The sequence below is a fragment of the Dermochelys coriacea genome, chromosome 13, assembly GCF_009764565.3.
Source record: "Dermochelys coriacea isolate rDerCor1 chromosome 13, rDerCor1.pri.v4, whole genome shotgun sequence".
Taxonomy (NCBI): domain Eukaryota; kingdom Metazoa; phylum Chordata; order Testudines; family Dermochelyidae; genus Dermochelys; species Dermochelys coriacea.
Genome location: NC_050080.1, coordinates 8,991,953 through 9,014,286, shown reverse-complemented (window position 1 = coordinate 9,014,286; position 22,334 = coordinate 8,991,953). Strand labels below are relative to the sequence as shown.

At 43.9% G+C, this 22,334-nt stretch overlaps 1 protein-coding gene across 2 annotated transcripts in view; it reads left to right on the top strand.

The window, feature by feature from the left end:
• The window catches only part of CDH4 (cadherin 4), a 666,817-nt gene that overhangs the window by 628,133 nt on the left and 16,350 nt on the right, over positions 1-22,334 (top strand). For both annotated transcript variants that reach the window (XM_043495751.1, XM_038370284.2), the window contains exons 11-13: positions 4,092-4,234; positions 13,876-14,109; positions 15,613-15,846. In XM_043495751.1, the coding sequence (XP_043351686.1) occupies positions 4,092-4,234; positions 13,876-14,109; positions 15,613-15,846 (611 nt within the window). The remainder of the gene's footprint in view (positions 1-4,091; positions 4,235-13,875; positions 14,110-15,612; positions 15,847-22,334) is intronic.

The window sequence follows — 22,334 nt, the reverse complement described above, 5'->3', positions numbered from 1 at the left end:
CTCTCAACACACTTAGCAGCCTTTAATATTCAGGACCATACCAATCGGTGAGATTCTGAATGGGGCTATTTGTGGAGTAAGACACAGTCAGACCCAGTGTCACATAAGTGAATCTCAGAAAGGGTTTAATTCTGAGCAGTGCTGAGAGCCTTCACCCACCCACTCCCACCCCCCACTGAAATCAATCAACATTCAGGGAGCTAAGTCCCCTTATCAGTATAAAACATATTTATTATTCCTATTATAGTAACTCTTAGGGTCCCTGACTCAGATCAAGGCCCCACTGTACTAGGTACATATGCATGATCATCATAGACAGTCCCTGCCCCAAAGAGCTTACAGTCTAAATAGACAAGACAGACAAAGGGTAGGAGGAAAGAAGTAATATTATTCCAATTTACAGGTGGCACAGAAGGATTAAGGGCTAGATTTTCAAAGGTATTTAGACCTTTAAACATGCAGATAGGCAGGATTTTCAAAAGTGCTTATCTGCATCTTTGGGTGCCTAAATACCTTTGAAAGTCCAGCCCTAATTGACTTGCCCAATGTCACAAAGAAAACGTGGCAAAGCAGGGAACCGAATCAACTTTTCCAGAGTCCCATTCTAATGAATGAATCACAAGACCATCCTTCATCCCCCTTTCAGGAGCACCTGGGCACCTTCCAGATGCATGTTCAAATTCCACTGAACTTTATGGGCTTGACTTTTAAAATGGTTAGGCTTGCATCATGCAGCTACTGCTCTGCATAGAACAAAGTAGGTCAGTGGTGGGCAACCTGTGGCCCATCAGGGTAATCTGATTGCAGGCCGCGAGACATTTTGCTGATGTTGACCATCCGCAGGCACCACCCTCAGCAGTTCCCAGTAGCTGCTGTTCTCTGTTCCCGGCCAAAAGGAGCTGCGGGAAGCAGTGGCCAGCAGCTCCCATTGGTGGGAACAGAAAACCAGGGCCACTGGGAGCTGTGGGGGGCGGTGCCTGCAGATGATCAACGTCAGCAAAATGTCTCGCAACCTGCAATCAGATTACCCTGATGGGCTGCATGTGGCCCACAGGCCGCAGGTGGCCCATCACTGCTTTGAAGGGTCTTTATTTCCCTTCCTTCCCCTCTAAAGCCAGTTTTGAAGTCCATAGAGGAGAACAGTTCCCATCAGATCAAATACTCTCTCTGATCTGTGGATATTTGGATTGTACTCCAAAATGAAAATTACTAGTTGTAACTTCTCCTGTTTTTGGGAGAATGACACACTGGGCTGAGCCGTTTTTCTGACTGCCTGGCAGATACATAGGACCTTGCATGATCTTCTCTAAATATCAACAGCAAGTTACTTGACCTGTTCTTCGTAGCATTCCCGGGATGCACATTTCATTGAAAATTTGGATCCAATAACACTGTTTTTAAATGTAAGCGTAGCTCTCTCTACCTGGGTTTCATCACGGCAGAGTGATTCCATGGCTTTGCAAGAAGCTACAAAATATTGTTAGGCTCAGTTGAGACTTTCCCCAGCAGTTTTTGTGAACAAGGCAAAATGATGTTTTGGTTTGTTTTTGTCTTGTCTTCACAGCTGGCACTGCTGAGTTAGACACACAAAAAATGCTAGAGGGTAAATATTCGAAGCAGTGAAATGAATGGGAGATACATATGTATACACTAATCTCCTAAACAGTTTTCAGTTAGCTGAGAACAGGATCCAGCCACTATATCTTTGCAAGCAGCATTTATAGTCTTTTATTAAATATAATTTTCCCAAATGAAAGATCTGGGCTTAAGAACATCCCCCAACAAGCCACAGCTATTGTTAGTGATCATAGCCTATGTCACAGCTCAAATTATCTTCTTTAGCCACAAACAAATCTATGAAGGCAGCTTTGCAGGCTGGATCACTGATCATTTTCAGCAATGAAAGGGCACAGTGACAACAATGATATTAAAAATCACCTTAAAGAATATAGCTCCATGCAACATAACAGTTTTACTTGGCAGGAGCTTGTGCAGACAATTTATTGTTGTTTGAATCCAGACTGGCCTCAGGCTGCTCACTTTTCACTTTGAGTTCCAACTTCAAACAAACCAGCACCTGAAAGTGAAATTCAGCCAAAGCCATGGAGTTTCACCTGCTTACGTATCAGGGGACCTTGAATTTTGCAGGATGTTGATGCAAAAACCATCAACAAGCCCAAGTTGTCTCCAAAATAAGCCCAAGGGTGTTTGCTTATTTCAATAACATATAATATGGTCCTTTCTACTGCTCCTGGACACATGACAGATAACATCAAAGATTCATTTTAACATAAACATTAGAAAAGTAAGCCACATAGACATCATGAGCAATAAAGAGAGAATTTAAAAAAAATTAAAGAGAGTGCCTCTGTTTAGAGCCATTTGGGAAAGGTTTGACTGGAATGCACCAAGCTGTATAGAACCAACCATGTAGAATGCTAACAGACTTGAACTATGGTAGATTGGCAAGGGGAGTACATAGGTGTTGGGACTATGGGTGTGGGATGTGTTGCAGAACCCTCTGGCTTGAAGTTGTTTCCATCATACACAGCGTTTACAGTTTGGTTCAATGGCTCTCAGCAACCCCAACTGTAGAAATTGTTCCAGAACCCATAGGGTAATAAATTCCACAGTTGTGGGCCCTCCAGCTGAGAATGCCCTGCCTCTGGTCCTAATAGAGCACCCCTGGGGATTGCCAGAAAATGTGCCTCAGGTGAAACTGTGCTGAACCACCTGGTCTGAATTTCAAGACTGCAATGCTATCAGGACCCCTGCATGGTTCTTGGCTTTGCCGTGAATTTTTCAGCACTGACCTAGTGAAAAAGAATGAATTTGTTTCAATACTATTCTCAGATCTAGTACGATTGCATTGTTTAGATAGATATCTTATGACCAATCATTTGCCCTTCTACTGGCAGGCAATTAAGTAAGCCTCATAGTACCCCTGAGATACGCAGGGCAAACTGAGGCACAGAGAAATGACGTGACTTGTCGAAGGAGATGCAGTATCTCAGAGCCAGAGCCAGAGCCAGGAATAGATTTTCCAATTTCCAGTCATGCACACTAACTACCAAAATACATTCCTTTCTGTATTACTCTTTGTTCTCAGGACTGTATTGACCCTATCAGCTTCCATAGGCTCTAAAAGTTTGTCCTGCAGCTACTACGGTCACAGAATTTCAGCACTTCCATTGCAGCTCTTTCTTCTCACAGAGCCGGGTCTACAGTAGCGGTCAACCCAAATTCCCTGCCGGCCATTACACTGCTGCTCTACTCTCCACAGCCAGTGCACAGCTGCACCAGCTAATCATGTCTCACATACTGGCTAGACACTCTTCAGAATCCACTTGACCGTCCATCTCCCTGTCTGAGGTTCTTCTCCAACTTCCCAACACACACGCACATACGCACACCCCTCCCCGCAGCCACTCCAAAATGGCACACCTAAAATTGCTTCAACCTGGCCTCATGGGCCTATTGGCAAATACAACCATGAGTCCCCTTCATACACCATGGAGGTAACTGTGTCTGGTTCTAATGTAAAATAAGTTGATTGGCCAGAAGGATGTCAGTCTTAGGAGTACTACCTTGTAGATGTGGTCCTTCCAGCACTAATTTCTTATGGTATGTGGGGTAGACAGGGAGGTATATCCAGTATTTCGGAGCAATCTATATTGTAGGAGGGCTGGAGTAGGAAATGGGGAAATAATCTCTCCTTTAGTCTGAGCTCTTGAGGAACAAACACATGAATGTAGTAACCATTTTGTACTCTAACAAGGGCTTTTATCTTTTATCTTTATTAGCAACTTGCTGTAGAATAGGCTTGTTGCCTGTAGCAGGAAGCTGGAGCATAAGTGGCACTTAGCAGAAGGCAGAACCTTTAACGGGAAGGAAATGGAAAAATTGAATAATTGCAGAGGTCAAAAAATGACCAGCAATAGACACTCAATTAGTGTTTTGTTTGTCAACAAAACCAGTTATCCAAAAGCTCCTTCAAATCAGGGGTCAGGAGTCCAAAAAAACCTTATTTCAAGCTATATTAAGGACATGTGACTGAAAAGACTGCCATGTATTTTTTCCTTTCTCTGTAGATACTCCAAGCTGTCAGATCCTGCAAACTGGCTGAACATTAATGCCACAAACGGTCAGATCACTACTGCTGCTGTCCTTGATCGAGAGTCAGTCTACATTAAGAATAATGTCTATGAGGCCACATTCTTGGCGGCTGACAACGGTGGGCCCAAGCTTCCCATTATTCATGCTTCAATAATACTCTAATGTGATGCATTAACAGGAATGATGCCCTGACAGAGTTGTCAGTATAAGTTATCTTTTTCCCAGGTTTTATGGTTAAAAATGTGAAAGTGGGACAGGAAATTGCTGGAGTAATTTAAATGTGCACTGCATTCAGAGAGTGTTATTAAGGGAAAGTCAGGGCAAATGGAAAATTGATTTGGGAAGTTCTGTGTAGCAGTGTAGCTTATATCTAAGGAAATACTAAAGGAGTATGAGCTCCATGTGCTGCAAAACACCAATCTTCATTATCATACAAAACCCGCAGCTGAGAAATGTTCCATCAGGAAATCAGAAACAATTTGAAGGGACAAAGGGAGGATATTAAAAAGAAACGGACCTGTTTTAATGTAAAGATGCTATAACTTTCTTAAAACTGTCTGTCTCATCTGATCTGATCTCTCTCTATCAATCTACATTTCTAAAGTGCCCAGCTATCACCATAGTAACTAGGTACTAGGGTGCTTTAGTGTATCTGGATAGCTGTGAGCAGTACAATGCTTCTTCCTGAGATTAGAGAGATACGGTGCGGGAGGTAATATCTTTTATTGGACCAACTTCTGTTAATGCAAGAGACGAGCTTTCAAGCTTACACAGACCTTCTTCAGGTCTGGGAAAGGTACTCAGAGCGTGACTCACAGCTAAATACAATGTGGAACAGCTAAGGAGTTAACACATGTTGCAAGAGACAATTCAAAATGATGTGGACAGTTAACACCTCTAGTCATCTACTCGAGATGTCAGGCTGAGGTCCTGAACACTTGTGGTCATTAAAGATAGCACAGCACTTTTAATGAAATTAGTGGTGTCAACCCCGGTGTCCAGACCCAATGCAAACTCAAGCGATTAAATTCTGCTGACCTACATTTCTCCTAGTTCCAAGGAGAGGCCAGAGATGAGCGAAGGTGGCTATGGTTGGAACTACACCCAGACACCGCCACATTATTATTTAATTTATTATTCCTTTAGATTTGGAGCAGCCTCTATGGATGCCCATTCCAGCGTCTGGGGGCTAGATTCACAAAAGTATGGAGATGTTGCAAGGATGAGCCTCACTTTTAGGCACCTAGAAAACCACAGGAAGACAGTGTGATTCACAAAGCCTGATTCGGGCACCCAAGCACCCTGTAAATGAAGGGGGTGAGATGGGTGCCTTAGACTGTGATTCACAGAAGCCAGCACGCTAGGCCAGGAGCCACATAAGATAGACAAAGGGTGATGCTGACCAGAGGAGGTATGCTAAGCTCCCCCATCTCCCAGAGTTAGGGGCCTAAGAGCAGGAAGGAAGTTAGTTAAACAGAAATTAAAAGGTACAGTGTCAAAAGTAAAATCCCTGCAAGCTGCATGGAAACTTTTTAAACACACCATAATAGAGACTCAACTTAAATGTATACCCCACTTTAAAAAACATAGTAAGAGAACCAAAAAAGTGCCATCGTAGCTAAACAACAAAGTAAAAGAAGCAGTGAAAGACAAAAAGTGTTTAAAAAGTGGAAAATGTAAGTACATCAGAAGCAGGAAGCCTGCTAAACAACTAGTGGGGCCACTGGATGATCGAGATGCTAAAGGAGCACTCAAGGACAATAAGGCCATTGCAGAGAAACTAAATGAATTCTTTGCATCGGTCTTCACGGCTGAGGATGTGAGGGAGATTCTCAAACCTGAGCCATTCTTTTTAGGTGACAAATCTGAGGTACTGTCCCAGATTGATGTGTCATTAGAGGAGGTTTTGGAGCAAACTGATAAACTAAATAATCATAAGTCACCAGGACCAGATGCTTTTCACCCAAGAGTTCTGAAGAAACTCAAATGTGAAACTGCAGAACTACTAACTGTAGTTTGTAACCCATCATTAAATCAACTTCTGTACCAAATGACTGGAGGATGGCTAATGTGATACCAATTTTTAAAAAGGGGTCCAGAGGTAATCCCGGCAATTACAGGCCAGTAAGCCTGACTTCAGTACTGGGCAAACTGGTTGAAACTACAGTCAGACATATAGATGAACATAATTTGTTGGGGAAAAGTCAACATGGTTTTTGTAAAGGCAAATCATGCCTCACTAATCTACTAGAATTCTTTGAGGGGGTCAACAAGCATGTGGACAAGAGGGATCCAGTGAATATAGTGTACTTAGATTTTCAGAAAGCCTTTGACAAGGTCCCTCACCAAAGGCTTGTAAGAAAAGTAAGCTATCATGGGATAAGAGGGAAGGTCCTCTCGTGGATTGTGGACTGGTTAAAAGATATGAAACAAAGGGTAGGAATAAATGGTCAGTTTTCAGAATGGAGAGAGGTAAATGGTGTTCCCCAGTGGTCTATACTGGGACCAGTCCTATTCAACATATTCATAAATTATCTAGAAGAAGGGGTAAACAGTGAGGTGGCAAAATTTGTAGATGATACAAAACTACTCAAGACAGTTAAGTCCCAAGCAGACTATGAAGAACTACAAAAGGATCTCACAAAACTGGGTGACAACAAAAGTCACTGGGTGACAACAAAATGGCAGATGAAATTCAATGTTGATAAATGCAAAGTAATGCACATTGGAAAACATAATCCCAACGATACATATAAAATGATGGGGTCTAAATTAGCTGTTACCACTCAAGAAAGAGATCTTGGAGTCATTGTGGATATTTATCTGAAAACATCCATGCAGAATTCAGCAGCAATCAAAAAAGCAAACAAAATGTTGGGCATCATTAAGAAAGGGATAGCTAAAAAGACAGAAAATATCATATTGTCTCTGCATGCAGATATGGTCGCCCTATCTCAAAAAAGAGATACTGGAATTGGAAAAGGTTCAGAAAAGGGTAACAAAAATGATTAGGGGTATGGAACAGCTGCCATATGAGGAGAGATTAATAAGACTGGGACACTTTAGCTTGTAAAAGAGCCGACTAAGGGGGGATATAATAGAGGTCTATAAAATCATGACTGGTGTCGAGAAAGTAAATAAGGAAGTGTTATTTACTCCTTCTCATAATACAAGAACTAGAGGTCACCAAATGAAATTAATAGGCAGCAGATTTAAAACAAACAAAAGGAAATATTTTTTCACACAATGCACAGTCAACTTGTGGAATTCCTTGCCAGAGGATGTTGTGAAGGCCAAGGCTATAACAGGGTTCAAAAAAGAACTAGATAAGTTCATGGAGGATAGGTTCATCAATGGCTATTAGCCAAGATGGGCAGGAATGGTGTCCGTAGCCTCTGTTTGCCAGAAGCTGGGACAGGGGGACAGGGGATGGATCACTTGATTACCTATTTTGTTCATTCCATCTGGGACTCCTGGCATTGTCCACAGTCAGAAGACAGAATACTGGGCTAGATGGACCTTTGGTATGACCCAGTATGGCCATTCTGATGTTCTGCTAGCCATGCTCAGCTGTGAATCCTCCTTGTGGTTAGGCTTCTTTTTTCAAGAAGCCAGAGGGCTGGGGGTGGGGAAAGGGAAGGAGGAGCTCCCTCATAACTTTTAGCCCAATGGTTAGGGTACTCTCCTGGGTCTCCCACATCCTGGTTGATTGCCCTAATCACCAGGCTACAGGCATTTCTCTCTCTCTGGCACAGATGGTTCTGTAACCTGCTCCACTGTGGGTAACTACTTAGTTATTTGGGTGCAGGAAAGAAAGAGAGCACAAGCATGAGCAGGACTCTGTAGCCTGGTGGTTAGAGCAACTCACCCAGGATGTGGGAGACCCCAGATCCAGTTCCTCTGCTCCATGGAGTTGTTAAGTGTCCAACAGGAAAGATGGATGGGGCCCCACCTCAGAATATCCCATAGTCCTATGGCTATGGTGCTCCCCTGAAAGATGGCAGATCCCTGTTCAAATCCCTTCTCTTCACCAGCTGGAGGAGGGACTTGAACTAGGGGTCACCAACCTTCCAGGTGCATACCCAGGGCTAAAAGTTATGAGGGAACCACTACCTCTGGCAGTTTTGTGTGAACTTGCCTGGCCAGATCTAGCATATGGCCTCTGACCATGGCTATCAGATTGGGCCCTGCACATAAGTTAGGAGATGTATGCCTATCTTCCTTTGATTTGTGAATTGCTTTGGGCTTAGGCAGGGAGATAGGTGCCAGGATGCCTAGCGGAGTCAGAAACAGAGGTGCCTGGGGAACATTTTACTGCAAAAACTTAGGTGGAACTTAAAACTGGGATGTAGGCACCTAAGTCTGTGATTTAGGTGCCTAAGTACTTTTGTATCAGAGGGTAGACATGTTAGTCTCGATCTGTAAAAGCGGCAAAGAGTCCTGTGGCACCTTATAGACTAACAGACATATTGGAGCATAAGCTTTCGTGGGTGAATACCCACTTCATCAGATGCATGTAGTGGAAATTTCCAGAGGCAGGTATAAATAAGTACTTTTGTGAATCTATGCCTGGGCACCCATCCCATGCTTTAAAATACCCAATACCAGGTTAGAATTTGTGGCTCTGATATCTCTCCGACCCCCATCAGCAGATTGGCTCGGCCTGCTGAGCCAAAATGATTTTGCCTTTTCTGCCCCGCCACAGATACCCTCCTTTAAAAGTTGACTGGGAGGGAGTTCTTCAGGCTTCCACTCCCCTCCTCATTTCCCTGAGGTCTTGGGAGCGATCAAGCTGCTATTCCCTCTAAATGGTACCTTTGAGGGGAATGCCAGGTACGGCTGCCAATTCCCTAATCACATGGGGTGTTGTGGGACCCAGTAATAGCTTCCCCACCTCTAACATACGCATGGCAGCAGCACTCTCTGCTCCCTGCTGCAGCCTCTGCTTAACTCCAGCTGCACTATAAATCCCAGAACCCCTTGCGTGATTCACCCTGTTCCCTGCAGAACGGGAGTCCATAGCCTGACATGACAGCCCCTTTTGAAGCTGACAGGGTGGGAAGCAGCCAGCCAGTGCCTCACAATACTCCCTGGAAGAGAGGAAAAGGAGCAAATGTTCACCCTTTTTAGCCTAGGTCCCAACTTAAGCTGACACACACACATTTGCCCCAGTCTAGCAAAGCACTTAAGCATGTACTTAACTTTAAGCACGTGAGTAAGTAAATGGGACTGCTTATGTGCTATGCTGAATCAGGGACATGGTCTGCATGTCAGCTTCGGTTTGCAATGCCTGTTGGGATCCTTCAGGCTGAAAGCCACTAGATAAAACATAAGTGCTTTCATACAGAGATGCTCACTGTCCTGTAGAAACCCTCACACTTATTGATTCCCAAGCTCTCCTCCAGGTAACGCCAGTTTGGGGCATAGCAAGGGGAGCAAGCAGAGCTGCTTTGTCATTGTTAATCAATGCACTAATGAGCAAATCCTGCCTGCCTCCTGCAGTTGCAAGAGAACCACCAGAGTTCCTCAGCGGGGCAGGATTTTGCAAGCCCACAGGTAGCCCCTGCCTACCACAGAGTCTAGATCCATGGAGGGTACCCTGTAGACTAGCATACAGGCAAGCAGGGAGCACCAGGTGACCTTTGTGCTCCACAGAAGCTTGAGGCTAAAGTGGTGGCTATTATTTATTTATATTAACGCCCAACTGAGATCAGGGCCCCATTGTGCTAAGTCTGCTGTACATTCACACTGTAAAAGTCCATGTCCCAAATCTAAGTATACGAGACACACAGAGGAAGGATCATTAGCCACAGAGAGATTAAGGGATTTGCCAAGGGTTACACAGAAAATCTGTGGCAGAGATAGAAATTGAAGCCAGATCTCCTGAGTCCCACGCCTATGCCTGAATCACAAGACCACCCTTCCTCACTAAAGGAAGGGACATGATTATTCCCTGTTGCTCCCACCAGGGTTCCCACCACCTACCCAGCAATTCAGGTTGGACACTGGTGGAACATGATTAGGGGCTCTCTCATTTGCTGTCTCATTTGCTGTAATACTGATAAAGAAGAGCTGCCCATATAGCAGCACCTTCTCTTGAGCCATTATTCAGCAGCTCCAAGAGCTGAAATCTGGATGAATTCCTTTATTTTGAAAAATTAATCTGTTGCTGTTCTATTGCAGCCATCAAAATGCACAAATAACACCACCAAATGCATCCGATGAAGTGAGCTGTAGCTCACGAAAGCTTATGCTCTAGTCTCTAAGGTGCCACAAGTACTCCTTTTCTTTTTGCGAATACAGACTAACATGGCTGCTACTCTGAAACAACACCCCGTTATTTAAAATGCTGGTTTGAGTGCTTAGGGGAATGGCTAAAGTTTTGTCTACGTTAATTGATTCCTTTCAAATTTCGTCCTAAGTTCCATGTGCTGTGTCATCACATACTTATCAAAGCAAGTTTGGGGTTTTTTTTCCTTCCTTGAAGGAAGAAACAACATTCTGTTTTGTTAAATCCTTTTGGATATTTTCTGAATGTGATTAGTAAGCTTTCCACTCGTTGGACATGATTGCTCCCTGAGCTACAATAAGGAGCTGTTCACACAGGAGCAAAAAGTGCAGCTTCTATTTAAAAAAATCATAATCAGTTTAATGTTTTTGTGCTTCTGTGGGGGTCCTCTTGGGTTGTCTGCCATTACACAGTGATACAGAGGGGGTGCATGGTTCCCCAGCACCAGGTCACATAAATTCAGTTTAATTTGTTTCCGCCAGTACTTGTCAGCTCAGTGTTACAGGCTCCAGGGAAACGTCCTTATACATAGGAGGGCACTTTAAAGGCATTTTCCCTCTCTTGAATGGAGAAGACCCACCAGGCAGCAGATCTATGGGTGGTCTAGAAAATCCCTCCAAAGGTACAATGAAATGATAATGGGGAAGCATCACATTTTTGATTCACTGCAGAAGCTGCTTCCTGTGTCAAGCAGGCTTTTCCAATGCCTTGATGCTGTTAACTAGAGCACTCATTACTATGAAAAAGGAAAAGACAGTGTTCATTCGCACTCTGGCTAGACGTAGAGTTGTCACCTCTACTCTTGTGCTGAGAAGTACCAAATCTTTTCCATACCAGCTTCATTTCTATTTTAACTCTCAGATCAAGCCAGGCGGCCAGATTCTCCACTGAAGTCAAATGAGCTGTTTTGATTTACACCAGCTGAAGATTCAGCTCCATGATCCTTTTAGGACATCAACACCTCCCACCCTTTCCCATAGAGTAGCTGAAACAATTTGAAACTATCTGTTTTTTGGTAAAGGGAATTTCTATAAATTGTTTTAAATCAGTATTATGATTGTTTTAATCTCTCCTGGGGTTGCTCCTGAATGCACTTCAGGGACATCAAGAACCTGCTAAATGAGTAACTGGGCACGGAGACACCCACTGGCATGCATAAATCAGCGTTTGTGCATGCACTTGCAAGTATCTGGTTTGCATGTGCAAATGCAGATTATTTCAGTCACATCTGCATTACTGCCTCCTAGTATTGGAAACTTATTTTAAAGACCCTTTAAAAACTAAAGGTGCAGAAGCCCATGTAAAGTCTGTAGTCAGTCCTAAATTCTGGGCACCATGTAAACAGGAAAAATCACCTACGCTTTTCCACAGAAGATACTAACAATGACTCAGCTTTTGAAGCCCCATGGGCTTTGCATCGCTCTGCAGCAAACTCCAGGGCTGTTTGTTCTAAAGGGAGACCTATGTAGAGCTCCATGGGTGAAAGGATGGTGTCTGTGATAAAAGGTTGGGAGGGAAAATGAAGGAATCATGGGAGAGGGATTTTCAGGGCTCCACCCAGGACTTTGAGACCCCACAGTCAGCAAAAACAAGCAAGGAGCACGTCCTTGTTTGATAGAAGAAGTCCTAAACTTGTTTGCTAGAGAAGTCAGCTCATGTTGCATTTTGAGCAGCTTATTTGAGCTGATTTTTTGAGCGGCTAAACTTGTTTGATAGAGAAGTCCTAAACAAACAGAAAGCATCATGGAATGATGGAAAAAGTGGTGTTTTTTTAGTTTGTTTCATGCCAGAACTAGGAAGAAGGGACCATGAATTGAAAATATAAGCTTAAAAAAAATTACCGAGGCAGAGCTCTTTGAGGAAATAAGTAGTGTAGAGGCCTGGAACGAAACCGCCTGCAGTTCAGGGATGGGGGGAAATGAAAAACACTGAACCATTTAAAAGAAAACTAGCTGTTTTTCTTGCTAGAGGGGTGGTTATTGAAGCATGCAGGGCCAGGAAAGCAGAAGAACCAGACATTTGCAGAGGATTTCACAGGACATGGTGATTAAGATTAAGCTTTTAATCTTAAAAAGTAAAACAGAAACTAAGAGCCTGATCCAGATAATTTTACATGACTGAGCCTTACTCAGGCAAACAGTTCAACTGAAGTCAGTGGGACTACTCATCTGAGTAAGGATTGCAGGACTGAGACCTCTGTGTCAGGAAGATGCACAGCACCCCTGCTAACTGGAACAAGGTTTAGAATTCAAAAGGAGGAGGATATATTTAGTGGGACCATCTATTTTTGCATGGTTTGGGTAGAATCATAATGTGTTTTTGCGACCGTGACCATCTGGACCAACATACGGGGGATTGAACCAAGGACTTCAGACCTAAACACAGGTGTTTCTCCAGCTTGAACTAAAAACATAAGAATGGCCATATTGGGTCAGACCAGTAGCCCACCTAGCCCAGTATCCTGTCTCCCACCAGTGCGAGATGCTTCCAAGGGAATGAACAGAACATGGCAATTATCAAGTGATCCATCCCCTGTTGTCCTGTCCCAGCACCTGGCAATCAGAGAGACTGCCTAAAAGCCATAATAAAGCCATATCATCTGTGGATTGGACAGAGAGGGAGACACGTAGCACATCCTGACCAGTGAATTATACTTCATTTCATCTTTGACCCCACATCTATTTCTTCTTTCTTATCCCTGCCCCATCCCCATCTTGCTTCAGCCCTCCCCCCTCTTTCCTCCCAAACAGAAATTAGTAAAAATTATTCAATCCAACCCTCCTACCGGTTTGGGGGTTGAATAAAATGAGACCCAGATCCTGGGTATGGTTTAGCAAAACTGAAATCTAACCAACCAGGTTATGCAGAATGAAACGATTGCAGATTCAGCCCTTCTATAGAGAACTGAGCCGAACCTGGAACCATTTATTTGACTGTCTCCCAAACTTTGGGGCTTTGGAGAAAATGAGACCTGGACCCTGAGCTTTGGCTTGACCAATTCTGAATGTCTCTGTTCCCCTACCAACTAATCACTACAAATAGCTATAATGTTAATACCAAATGTCTTGCTTTAGGGACTCCTCCCTTCTCGTTAACTCTTCCTCCCTCCTACTGAATGACTTGCCTGCCCAGTATGATGGGGACTAACTACACAGTTAACATGGGAATTGTGTAACATGGGGTCTAGTGTAAAATCATGGAACAGCTCCATTTTACTCAATGGAACAAAACAGCATTTTTCATGAGAACTTTGGAAGGTTTTAATGATACATCTTGTAAGATTTCACACATGGACAAGGAAATCACTAGGAATCTAAGGGGGAAACAACAAAAAATCCTTCAGGCCTCAGCCATGTTTTAGTACATAGAGCTGTAAGGTTTTCCAAGGGTGTGGGGGTTTGCGTAGTTGTGCATGCCACTTCTTGTGCTGTATTTGTCATTACTCATTTGAATCTGCCTCTCCCGTTCAGGTATCCCCCCAGCAAGTGGCACTGGCACTCTGCAGATCTATCTAATTGACATCAATGATAATGCTCCTGAGCTTCTGCCAAAGGAGGCACAGATCTGTGAAAAGCCAAACCTGAATGTCATCAACATAACAGCCGCAGATGCTGACATCGATCCAAATGTTGGACCCTTTGTCTTTGAGCTGCCAAGTGTGCCATCTGCAGTCAGGAAGAACTGGACCATAACAAGGCTAAATGGTAAATGGGGCAGGCAATCCTGAGGACATTTGGAATCCTGTGCATTAATGAGGACCGCGTACAGTTTCAAACTTCCTTGCTTCTTCGTCTGATTTTTTTAAACACATTATGTCCAGCATTATAGACAAGATAGCTAATCAGAAATGATTTGTATCAGACCTGTAGCATAATTCTAAGAGCTCTGGCACTTGGCTTTTTTAATGCAGTTCATAATTATGAACAGTTATCAGGACTGAACTGGGTATAAATCATCCGTGATGGCCAAGGGGAAAAAAGCTATTATCAGTCTTCCTTATGTTCCAGTGTAATTGTCATGAGTCACAATCACGATCAATGTTCATTTCTCTGACCATAATTGCTTAAAGGCAGCCTTTTAATTTACCATGGAACCAGGCGGGCTAGATAAGTGTGAAGATTACCAGTATGTAAAGGATTTTTAAATAGCGGCATGCAACCTCAGTTGGCTCTAATTGGCCCACTTACTGGGAGTTTCAGGGTAGAAGGAAAGGAATGGACGTGTCGTGGAAACTGAACTACCCTCTTGTCTTAAAAGCTGATCCCTTCAGGCCAGGTTTGAGACACTCTGCCAGAGTGGCATAAGAAAGCTGCTTGTTCAGTGGCTGAAAAGAGGGATTCAGGCTTGGTCTACACTTAAAAGTTAGGGCGACATAGTTGGTCAAGGTGTGAGAAAACACACACACCTCCAGTGCCGTAGCTCTGCTGGCCTAACCCCCAGTGTAGAAACAGGTGTGTCAACAGAAGAATGCCTCCGTCTATGCAACCGCTGTTGCTTGGGGATGTGCTGTTGCACAGTGACAGAAAAACCACTTCCATGGGTGTAGGTTGAGTCTACACTATGGGTTATGCCAGCATAGCTACGGCACCATACCTATGCTGGTGTAGTCTCCATAGGGTAGACATCGTCTCAGTCTCCTAACCTTCCAATCCAGCACCTCTCGCAGTCATTACATGTGTAGCAATAGGAAGAAATAAAATGGTAGGATGACTGGAAAGGGCTGTGCAAAAATATTGGGGCAGGAGAATATATGAGCAGAGCCCCAGCATAGTGGCCCTGTTACAGCCCAGAACTGGGGAGGTGCAAAGGCATTTTACCACTGATATCCCAAATCTGGCCAGCCAATTTTCAACATTATCATACGTGCTTCACTAGTTCCTTGCCATCCGTTTTTAAATTCAAGCAACTGACCACTGGTTTTCTAAGGACATCAAGCAGGATTAATAGTATAGGGAACTGGCATTACTTCGAAATGAAGCATGCGTGATGCATCTTGTTCATCCTGTTAGTCTTGGCAGGCTGACCATTCAACAAGACTTCAGGAAAACAGTCTGGAGCTCAAGTGGTTCAGATGTGGAGTAGGGTGTTGTAGCCTGGTTAGCCTTTTTCACTGAACTAATCTGAGAGTGGAGTTTCCAATATATTAATATTGTTTTTAGCACCTCTGTCAGAGCTGCCGTCAGTCTGTCTGTTTCTGTTGCCCCCAGGTGACTATGCCCAGCTCAGTTTGCGAATAATGTATCTGGAGGCTGGCATGTATGATGTCCCAATTGTCGTGACGGATTCAGGGAACCCTCCCTTGTACAACACTTCCATCATTAAAGTGAAGGTGTGTCCATGTGACGAGAATGGAGATTGCACTACCATCGGGGCTGTCGCTGCCGCTGGACTGGGAACAGGTGCCATCATAGCGATCTTGATATGCATCATTATTTTACTAAGTAAGTGTTGCAGCAGGTAACATTCAGAAATCTTAAGCCAGAATCATTCTGATTGAAATAGAAGGTTTATGAGCAGATCCCCCCAGTAGATCACAGAGCAACCAAATTCCATTCTCTCCTAGAGATCTGACTGATTAACTGCATTATAACAGTTCAGCTGTGGCCAAGAAAATGGGCCATAAAGCCAGGACTGTCATTTAAGGTGGCATAGTCTCCTTTTAAGTTAGCAGCTGCATCATCAAACAATATGAGAAGTAACAGGTTGGAAGCAAACTCTTGTGCAAAATATTTACAGTGAATCGTGGTCCATGTGATGCTGTACTTCGGACTCCTTTATTATTTATTTATGTATTATAGAGAATTGGTACCTGAGCAAAACAGAAAATATCTGGTGCCGAGCAGCCCACTCAAAACACCTCTGTGTCCTTCCTTCTGCCAGGTTACCCTTATGTGACATTGTTTTTGTTGATGAAAGAGGTACACCTAGGATTGATGTACAAGCGTTAGTGTTCCACTTCCCTTCCTGCCCGCCTCCTCCCTAGTCTCACTCTTATATGCTGAATCTTTCAAGATGCATACCAGCTTCATACAAAGGGTGCAGACCAGACTGCACAAAGGTGCAGACCAGATTGCTGGTGATTCATTCTTTTGCATTCAAACTGCCATCACTAAAATGTAAGCAGAATGGACTGAATCACTAATCCAGAACACTTTGGCCCAGATTCTTAATGGTACTTAGGCCTCTGTCTGCCCCTTTAGGTGCCTACGTCCATCATTTAGGTGTCATTTATATTTTCAAAGCTGCTGTCACCTAATCCTGGAGGCACCTAAGACCGCTAGGTACATAACATTCCTCCAGTCATCATTCGCAAGCCACTGAAGTGCTGATGCCACTCCCCAGCTAATGAGCCACTCAGAGCCCTGGTTCAAGATGAAGCCCCATGGGCCCTGAAGTCAGATTCTCAAACCAGGCAGGGGAACATCTGTCTTGTCAGCCAGACCCAATCCTACAGGTGTGTGTTCTGAGCGCACATAACACCCATTACTTGCCAGCACCAGCATCAGCAGAGGCAGGCCACCAACAGTTGGAAAGACCGCAGAGCACCTGCCCAAAAGATGCAGGCGGCAAAGAGAAATGTATAGTGAGCATGAGAGAGCTATTCAGTGTGAGCAAGAGACAGAGAGAGGGAGTTGGTTTCACCTGCAAGGGCATGTGCTTTCCTAAACAGCTGGCCTGGCTTAGATGTCGAACTCCAGGAGAGGCAGTGTGGCTGAGTATCCCAAGGAGAGGGCATGGCTGTCTGCAGCTCTCAGCCAGGCACACCAAATAGCCACATAGGCACCTAAGCTCCTCTGCTTGCCTCCTCCCCACTCCTCTTCTCAGCTTTTCACTCCTGGAGAGCTTAGGCAGCTTTCTTAGGCACTTAACTATCCCCATGCCGTAATTATATGATTATACCCATTTTATAGACAGGTGAAGTGAGGCACTGAGGGGTTAAGTGACTTCTCCAAGGTTGCACAGCAAGTGAGTGACAGAATACATAATAGCACCCAGATCACCCACCTGTCTGTCTGTGTATGGTGTGTATAGGTTGCTGCTTGTAGCATTTAGAAACCAAGTCCCTGACTACCGGTTCCTGCTGTACCCACGCCACATCCTGGCCTATTTCAGGTGTTGGATTCCAAAAGAATGATAGCTATTCCTATCACTTGTAAAAATTCAAGCTTGAGGAACACTCAGGAAAGATAATTTAAACAAACATTGGGTTCTTTAAGACAAAGACATAAATATACACTCCCTCAAGCTGGTTGAATCAAGCAAAATAAAAATATCCCACCTCACATTTTTAAGACACGAGTGTACAAATAGATTCCTTCTTTACATTACTCCTTTGTTCATACCTTTTTTTAGAAGGGAAACAACTTAATCATTTCATAACAGAATTAAGCTTGATATATCTGGGCAAAAGATTAGACTACTTGGCCCAGAATTTTACAGGTATTTAGGTGTTGTGCCATTCAGTATTGCCACACCTAACTAATTTAGGAGACTAAATCTTATTTTCAAAAGCTGAAGTCCCACTGTCTTTCAGTGAGAGGCTCCTAAGTGCCTAAATCACTTTTGAAAATGAGACTTAGGCACCTAACTCAGTTAGGCTGAGTGAAGCAACGCCTAAATACCTGTAGACATCTTGATTTCGATCTAGTATCATTTACTTCTCATGCAAGCTAACCACCTTCATTCATTTGCAAAGATATAGTTTTTGTGGATGGTTCTAGGAATGATAAAAATAGAGTTCTGTCACTGTGTTCTATTCTAATTAAGGTTCTCGTACAGCCCTTACCATTGTAGTATCTGAGCACAGTTTCATATTGTCAGCAAGAAGCATTTGCTATTCACAGGCCTGCTGAAAGAGTTGAGAGAGGCTGTATCACAGTGGTTTAAGGGGAAGATGCCCTGTTTCTAGCAGCACCGTCATTCCTGGGCTTTCATGAGCACTAACATTGAATGTATACACATTTAAAAATAAAAATGATATCATTATAACTTCAAGCAGGAGTTGGCACAGTAGGGACGGATAAAAAGAAGCACTGAAATGTACAATGAGGTAAATATTCATCAGGAAATGCAGGATGAAACTGTGGGACTCCCATTAAAGTTAATGGGAGTTCCGGTGCTAAATCATGCTTAATATTTACCCCCAATGTGTTTAAATGGAGAGCAGGCAGAGCAACTGATGCTGTGAATGCTGCCTAATATATATATGCTATGGTACATTAGGAGAGAGGGTTACCATTGGCCATACACTCAACCCTCTAGGGCTTGAGTTTCAATGATGGGAGAACACAGTTGTATATATAATTTATACATGCAAATGCCAAGGTGGAGCATTAAAACAGGGGATTTGCATCTGCACATGCTCAGCTATGCAGCTAACTGTCCACGTGGGCATGGGGAAAAGTCTCATGGAAGTGTGGTAGTTGTAGAATAAAATGTGATGCACATTTGTCACACTCATCTCTGAAAATCTGTACCTTACTATCTACACAGGGTACAAAGGGTTATCTGGTCCCTACATCTACGTTTTTGATGCTTTTTTATGACCACCTCTTCCAACATAAACATAAGCTGCAAGTCCAGGGGGAGCTACCCCTGCATTTGCACATAGTGACAGGCAGTGGTGTGTCCACGCACAGGACCACTGTGTGCAGCATGGTTGTCCATTGTAATAAGCAGGTGTGGTTTTTGCAGTTGCGTGATGTGTGTGCGTAGGCAGGCCCGATTTAAGCCCCATCAGATGAAATGTTGGCCTTTAGTGTTAGTTTCTAAGGTGCCACAAGTACTCCTTTTCTTTTTATAAAAAAGAATGAGGGCATAGTAAAACTTTGCACCAGAAGTAACAGAAGCAATAGACCACAAGGCTTCCTTTTGCTGCCTCCTGTATAAATCCAGCTCGAAAGTGTGATTTAAACACTTGAAAATTCTATTGACTAAAATTAACTCCAGCTGACAGACACTTGATTTAAGATATTCCTTTTTCATTGTCAGATACATTAGCCCATTTTAAATTATGGTTTTTATTACAAAAGCTTATTTGTACATTCATTGTCATTCTAATTGACTTCTTTAATGTTCAAGAGCTGCAAAGGCCTCTAGCAGAGATGAAAAATGTAATTTGTGATGAGAAGAGCTTTTCAGTTACATTGTCCTACTGTCTCACCTTTTTATTTTTAAAGGTATATTTTACGCTGTGGCCTCTGAACGATGGTGTGGAAAAAGGCACGTGATTTTTTTTGCTCTGTAATTCCATTCTGGAGTCAGACAGGTCAGGCTTTATAAATCAGACCAAGCAATAGGATACACTAGCGGCAGGAGTGGATTTACCATGAAAAAAACCGTGCAGTGGCACAGGGCACCCAATGATGTGGGGGGCCCCCAAAATGACAAATATCCGGCTGGCGGCGCAGCAGGGCTCAGGCAGGCAGGCTGCCTGCATGCCATGGCCGGTGGTCCCACACTGCTCCCAGAAGCAGCTGGCTGCTGGCACGTCTCTGTACGCCCCTGGCGGGGGGGAGGGAGGAGGGAGGCAGCTCCGTGCGCTGCCCCTGCCCCAGGCAGTGCATGGAAATCTGCTGCCCCCCTCCCTCCAAGGGGCACACAGAGATGTGCCAGCAGCAGGGCTAAGGCAGCTCCTTGCCCACTCTGCCTCTCTCCCCTCCCTCCATGCCATTTCACTCCCGGAAGCGGCCAGCATGTCCCTGTGGCCCCAGGGGGGACTCCACAGCTCCCATTGGCTGTGGGGGCAGCACCTGCAGGGGTGGTGCCCGTGGGCAACGGTGCACAGAGACCGCCCTGGCCCACCCCGCCTAGGAGCCGCTGACAGAGGAGTGTGTGTTCCTGTTGCTTTGGGAGTCAGGTCACCCAGAGTAAGCACCGCCCCCCTGCCCCTCTCCTGTACCCCAACCCCCTGCCCCAGGCCAGAGCCTGCACTCTGCACCTAAACTTCTTCCCTGAGCCTGCCCCCCACACACCCCTCTAGCACCCCAACCCCCTGCTCCAATCCAGATACCTCACTTTATTTTCACTTACTTCCCATTACTAAAAGAGAATGTTCTTTTTCTTGGCTAGGTCCGGAGGGGGTAGGGGGCTGAAAATGAAGCTGCGCACAGGACCCACTAACTCTAAATTCGCCACTGACAAGCTGAATAGGATACACTAGCTGTGGTTTCAAGTATCAGAGGGGTAGCCATGTTAGTCTGGATCTGTAAAAGCGGCAAAGAGTCCTGTGGCACCTTATAGACTAACAGACCTATTGGAGCATAAGCTTTCCTGGGTGAATCCGATGAAGTGGGTATTCACCCACGAAAGCTTATGCTCCAATACGTCTGTTAGTCTATAAGGTGCCACAGGACTCTTCGTAGCTGTGGTTGCAAGCGGTAGAAAGTTTCTTTCTTTTACCTTGGTGCAATGTTTTTTTCCCTTCATACCTGATGTATTAGCTGCCAGGATAATACACTTGAGGAAAGAACTATGCAATAAAAAACTGTGAAGGGTGAAGACAATAGATTTCAAGAAAAACTACATGCAGAGTTAAAATGGATCTAATAGCAGTAATACAGCTTCCCATTCTGTCGGGTGACTAAAAGGACTGAGAGAGAGAGAACGCACGACATCTGCTATTGACACTCAGGTCTTTTTTTCAAGGTAGCTGTAAAGGCATTAATGGCACCGTTTTTCCAAAAACTCGATGGAAAAGTAGCATTTAAAAAAAAACCTGCTACCATTATAATATTTTCTTTGCGTGCCAGGCAGGAAGCTTGTTGTGAGAGACTAGAAAAAAAATGACAAGAAAAGGACTTGAGTCATCTGCTAAATAGTCAAGAGGTTTTACATGAGAGATAAGAGTTACCTTTTTTTTTTTCAATTTTTTCTTTTACTCCAGAATAGATCTAGGATACGCTGTAAAGAAATGCAGAACAATCTGAAAACAGTTCTGTTAGCTAGCAGGCAGGGATGGCAGCCAGTTGGCACACAATGGCAGTAATTAGTTGTCCAGTCCTCTTCCATTCACTTCAGTGAATTCTTGTTCGGTATAAATACTGTAGCACTCAGAAGAAAAGAAAGAGGAAGAACTCCAAGTTCCTAACCACTTTAGATGAAAGGACATCGGATAGCTCACCTTGATTGCAAGTCCCTTGGAGTCTGCACAGCCCAAGTTTGTCTCATTTTCCCTCTTGTGTTCAGGGAAGTGATGCTGAGGCACCATGAGGAGACAAGGAGCAAAAATGTTTTTAAAACACAGTGAGACACAGCAAAATATGAAATGTTCATTCCCATTGTTCAGCTAAATACCCGGGGACAGCTAGAGCCTCCAAATAGAATTTGAAACCCCTGCATTCTCCCTGCAGGTGTCTCTTCACTTGGGAAAAAGATGTGTGTTCTTAAGGTAAGTTAGCTAATATGTAGGAAGAACATGAGGTAAAAACTTAGTGATGACAAGGTGATCTGTGATTTTAATGAGTTAGCTGGGTGAAGCAAAGACTATAGGGACCCTAGGGTGTATCTGAGTCTGCTAACTCATGTTAAAACTACAAGCTGCCTTGTCTTCACTAGGATTTTACCGCATACTCGTTAGCACATTAGGTATCACCAGTTAAGAACACGTTTTTTCCTAGAGAAGATAATGTGACAGAGCCGTAATCTGATTGTTCTTTTCTCAGCTGTATATCAATTATTCAAGTAAAAACTATAATAACAATGAAATTTTTTTAAAGCTAACAACAAGAGAGGTTGCATTACCTAGTGTTAGTGGAGACCTGGGAGAGTCCTTATTGCTGCTAATGTGTCTCACTCTGTTAGCCTTTTTGGAAAGGAGTACTTGTGGCACCTTAGAGACTAACAAATTAAGTTCAGCCCCTGGGAGATGCGGCTTTGAATAACAAGGTTACGGAGCTTGGAAGCTAGCATCATGTTTGTGTAACACTGT